Consider the following 4,205-nt stretch of genomic DNA (forward strand, 5'->3'; position numbering starts at 1 on the left):
AAAACATATATAGTAAAATTTGGAAGCATGGTATGGAAAGAAACTCAATATTCATATAACAAAATATAGTAAAATGTGAGAATAATTAAAATTTGGGAAGTCAACATTGAGGATCTTGGTATGAAGCAGAGATCATTGATAACAGATAATAAACTAAACTTGGCACTAATAAGAGGATGCATATGTTGTGTCGCCAACGTACAAACTGAATTGATTACCAGTTGATGAATGCATGGAAGCAATTTTCTAGCCAAACCAAACAAAATGATTACAATGTAGAAGCACCCTGGTGAGAATCACGAAAAAAGTGCATTGGGTACATAGGTAGCATTACAAGGAAGGTTGAAATTTTGAAAATAAAACAAAAACAGATATTGCCGCCAACTGAGGAGGCATATTTGTGCAAGCCCAAGATAATAGTAGTATGAAGCAATGAAAGTTCTTTTTTACTGATTCATTCATTGATTTCAGAAATGACAAAAATGTCTGCTGCTGTCCCTTTGGATGCTCTCGTCGCCCGGATCGACGAGGCAATCTCGCGCTGTAAATTCGCACACACTCCTCCTCATCAAAGTTGCGTGGGTGAGGTCATGTGCAGCAGGCTTTGCTGCCATACATTGCAATTGCAGACGCTAATTACAAATCCAAAAGAAAAGAAATGGGTATACACAGTAGCATGCATAAGCAATGGGGGCATTCATCTCGTTCTCATCCGATACATGCATAGCTGGCAAACTGTAATTAGCTCCCGAAATGACAAACATTACTCAAAAACAATCCAAGAACTCGTTCATGGATCTACGACCGGATACTGATCGGATGTCGGAACCCTAGCTAGCTAGAGCCTCAGGGACAGGTCCAGGGAGCTACCGACGCCGACGGACGGCGAGGAGGAGGAGGGCGGCGTCCTGCGCAGCTCGGACTCGTCGGGACCGCCGTGGCTGGTGACCCTCGTCGGGAAGAACTCGATCTCCCGCACCTCCTTCCTCCCCTCCGCTGCCACCAAGAACCCTTCTCCGGCCGTCTCCTGCACATCGATCGGGTGTTGCGACACAGCCATCAGTTAGTTCTGACAAATCTACATGAATGATGCCGAAACGACTCGAACCAATGCACGTACCTTGCGAGCGGCAGTCATGGTGGCGTCGAGATCGCAGATGGAGTAGTATGGCGCGTTGGTGGTGCCGGCGGCGGCAGGGGCCCGTGTTCCTCTATCGGCCAAGCCCACCATCGTCTTTGTAGGCGAGATCAGGAAACAAGACAAGATTGGTCAATTGGGACAAGAAAATGAATCTTGGAGGAGCAGAAAGCTGTCCAATTTTTGCAGTGGACTGAACGGACACGGACGGACTACCTTGGAGCAGAGGTCGCAGCGTTGGCCCGCGTGGAGGCAGGAGGCGGAGGAGCACGCCGGACGCCAGATGGTGCTTTGGCTTGAAGGGCACTCTGGCGCCGGCGCCTGGAGCTGCGGCTGGTGGCCATTGCCCGCCGGGACGAACCCCCCCATGCGGCCCCAGCGGTCCATGAAGTACTGCTGCTCGGGCGCCACGCCCTGGACGTAGCGGACGGGAGCCTGCGGCTGCGGCTGCGGCGGCTGGACCAGGAGCGGCGAGTAGTAGCGCGAGCCGGTGGCGGCGTCGAAGGCCGGCAGGTAGTCGTGGTGCTGCTGCAGGACGACGGAGTTGCCCTGCGCCTGCAGGTTGGCGGCGGCGGCCTCCAGCATGGCAGCCACGGCCGCGGCGTCGAGGTCGTGCAGCGGGTCGACGCCGCCGCAGCGCAGGCGCTCGAGCTCCGCCACGCCGAGGCCGCGCTGCGGGGTCTTCCTGGGCGGCGCCCCGCCGCGGTAGGCCGCCTGCTGCCTCCCCGGCCCGGACGCCGCCTGCCGGCGCAGCCGCGCCCGCATCACCGCGTCGGAGAGGTCCGGCACGACGGCATGGGCCGACGTGTCCTCCGGGGCGGCGCCGAAGAGGAAGGAGGGCGTGGGCGCCATGAGGGAGGAGAGGAGAGAGCTGGATGCGTGGGCGCCGATCGACGGTGGCACGTGCGAATGGCGAGACGGGAGAGGGTGGCTGTCTCCTGCCGGGGGCGCTCGTTTTATAGCGGCCGAGCGGCGGCGAGGAGACACGGCGTATCTCGGCCCGGTCTACTCATCTATACTCGCCAGCTAGACAGGTGGGGCCCGACGTATCAACGACTAGTCCTCGGTCCCGATGGGCCGATACAGGAAGCAACTCCTGCTGCCAAGTGGGCCCGAACGGTCGGCTCTTCTGAACACGCTCCGCTCCTGTCGTCTAGCAAGTCATCCATTCTATCTTCTCATGATCTTCACCTCGATATGATATTTCTCCGACCCTAAAAACAAAAAAAAAGACACGATATTTCTCCGCTTCTGAATAAGGCATGAAACAGAATCATGTTGCAAATAAATTCATATGTACAATGGCTAGGGGCAAAAACAACTGTGGATGTGGTGTAGAAATCTCCGGCGCCGATCTCGGTAAGTTGGTGGGTGAGGTGACACCCGTGCTGCACGGACGTCTTCTCGATGGTCCTGGACCGGGCGAGGGGCCAGGCCTCCGTGAGTGCGGGGTCTGTGAGGACCCAGCCTGGGGCGACATCCGACGTAGCAAACGCTGCCTAGTGATACATGTTATATTTACTCACTAAATGGCCATAACTAGCTGCAAAAACAACTGTCGAATGATGTAAGAGCATCCGAGCTAGGTGAACTGGTCGTTGAGGCGACGCCCGTGCCGCACGGACATCTTCGCGGTGGTCCTGGACCGGTCAGGGGCCTAGGCCTCTATTAGAGCGAGGACCCAGTCCTGGGTCAAGTCCGACGTATGGAACGATGCCCGACGCTCCGCGTTGCGTTGCGGCCAAGATAATGCAGGAGGCGCTCGTGGGCGTTCACGAGCCCAAGGAGGCCTCCTTCATGCTGCCCGGGCGCCGACGAGGCGGTGATGTCAGTGTCCTCTACTTGATGTGCTAGAGGCGGGACGACGGTGGCGCCGACCGGTCGAAGCGGCACGGCGTGCTAGGCGGCGATTCCTCCTTGACGCAGCGTGGGGGTGAGGGGCTCCCGCTTGATGAGGTGGTGAGGCTAGCTTCTCCATGACATGCTGGAAAGACGACGAGGGAGGCGCTCGACCGCGGTTGCATAGCGACAGCTCGTGGAGGAGCTCTAGGTGCACCCAGTACTCATGCTCCGGCACAGCGTCTTTCGCGAGGAGGGGCAGTTTGCGGTTGCTCCTCCTCCTATTCGGAGGAGCGCGCGATCTCCTCCTTGTTCGTCGGGGTAGCGGAGGAGGAAGTCCCCGGAGAACGTGGGCGGCACCACACGATTCGCCTAGAAAGGCGGATCCACCAGCCGGCACCAAAAACCAGCTACTCTAGCCGGACTTGGTCATCGCTGTTGCATACAGGGGAGGAGCGGCGACGGTTGTGAGCGGAGAGGAGAGCAGTCGGGCGGCGGGGCATGGAGAGGGGATAAGATGCGTGTTGGCCGAGGTTGGCGCCCTGCTTCAATTGTCAGGGCATGATGATAGACGCCGCTTCAATGTGGCATGACGGTTTGAGTAGACTTCTCAGTCAGCATGTTCGCATTCAAGCGGCGCCACCCTTTCGTCTGGTCACGTAGCTCGGCAGCGGCTGCATCCAGTCGTATCCGCTCTGGAGGGGCTGACCGATATGAATGCATGACGATGTTTCGAGAGCAGGAGGCGCGGCAATGAGTTTTGGTCGGACCGCATAGTCAGACGCGTCCATGGCATGAGTCTGGACACCCGCAAACTTCCCCAGATTTGACGCCAGTTTACAGGAATTCAGATGCCACGGATCATATGGCACTGTGTTGGATGGCAAAATTGATGTAGACTTACCATGGTCCAAGGAAGGCTGAAGCCAGCGTGTGAGGGGACATGCAGTGCACCATGTGTGGAGTGGATCACGAGAAAGGTGCAGCTAGAGATAGGCCTAGCTAGCTACCAGGAAATCTGGACGGGACATCATGGCACGCCCAGGCAGATCTCTTCTTGATGTGATGGTTTCTGCCCATGGATCCATGATGAAAATTGTTTGTGTGTATAGTAGATTACATGCCGTCACGTAGTAGACTGTTGGTAGATTTGGTGGTTGGAGTTTTTCACTTCTTTTTTCTACACGTACAGAAACGAGAGTTAAAATAGGGTGTCTCATCTACTCGC

At 56.4% G+C, this 4,205-nt stretch overlaps 1 protein-coding gene across 1 annotated transcript; it reads right to left on the minus strand.

The window, feature by feature from the left end:
• Nucleotides 1-736: 736 nt before the first annotated feature.
• LOC123496876 (uncharacterized) lies at nt 737-1,990 on the minus strand. The gene is made up of 3 exons (XM_045232272.1): nt 1,355-1,990; nt 1,121-1,234; nt 737-1,027 (listed from the first exon to the last, which is right to left on the minus strand). Exons 1-3 carry the CDS (start codon nt 1,988-1,990, stop codon nt 839-841), a joined length of 939 nt encoding a protein of 312 aa, XP_045088207.1. The 3' UTR covers nt 737-838.
• Between the last annotated feature and the right edge of the window lie 2,215 nt (nt 1,991-4,205).

This window comes from Aegilops tauschii, chromosome 1 (assembly GCF_002575655.3).
Source record: "Aegilops tauschii subsp. strangulata cultivar AL8/78 chromosome 1, Aet v6.0, whole genome shotgun sequence".
In the NCBI taxonomy this organism is placed as follows: Eukaryota; Viridiplantae; Streptophyta; class Magnoliopsida; order Poales; family Poaceae; genus Aegilops; species Aegilops tauschii.

Bases quoted from the DNA above. Each gene is read 5' to 3' on its own strand.
- LOC123496876 (XM_045232272.1), bottom strand. From the start codon at position 1,990: ATGGCGCCCACGCCCTCCTTCCTCTTCGGCGCCGCCCCGGAGGACACG. The intron at 1,235-1,354 runs GTAGTCCGTCCG...TCGCCTACAAAG, and splicing joins GCTGCGACCTCTGCTCCAAG to ACGATGGTGGGCTTGGCCGA. The intron at 1,028-1,120 runs GTACGTGCATTG...ATCGATGTGCAG, and splicing joins CCATGACTGCCGCTCGCAAG to GAGACGGCCGGAGAAGGGTT.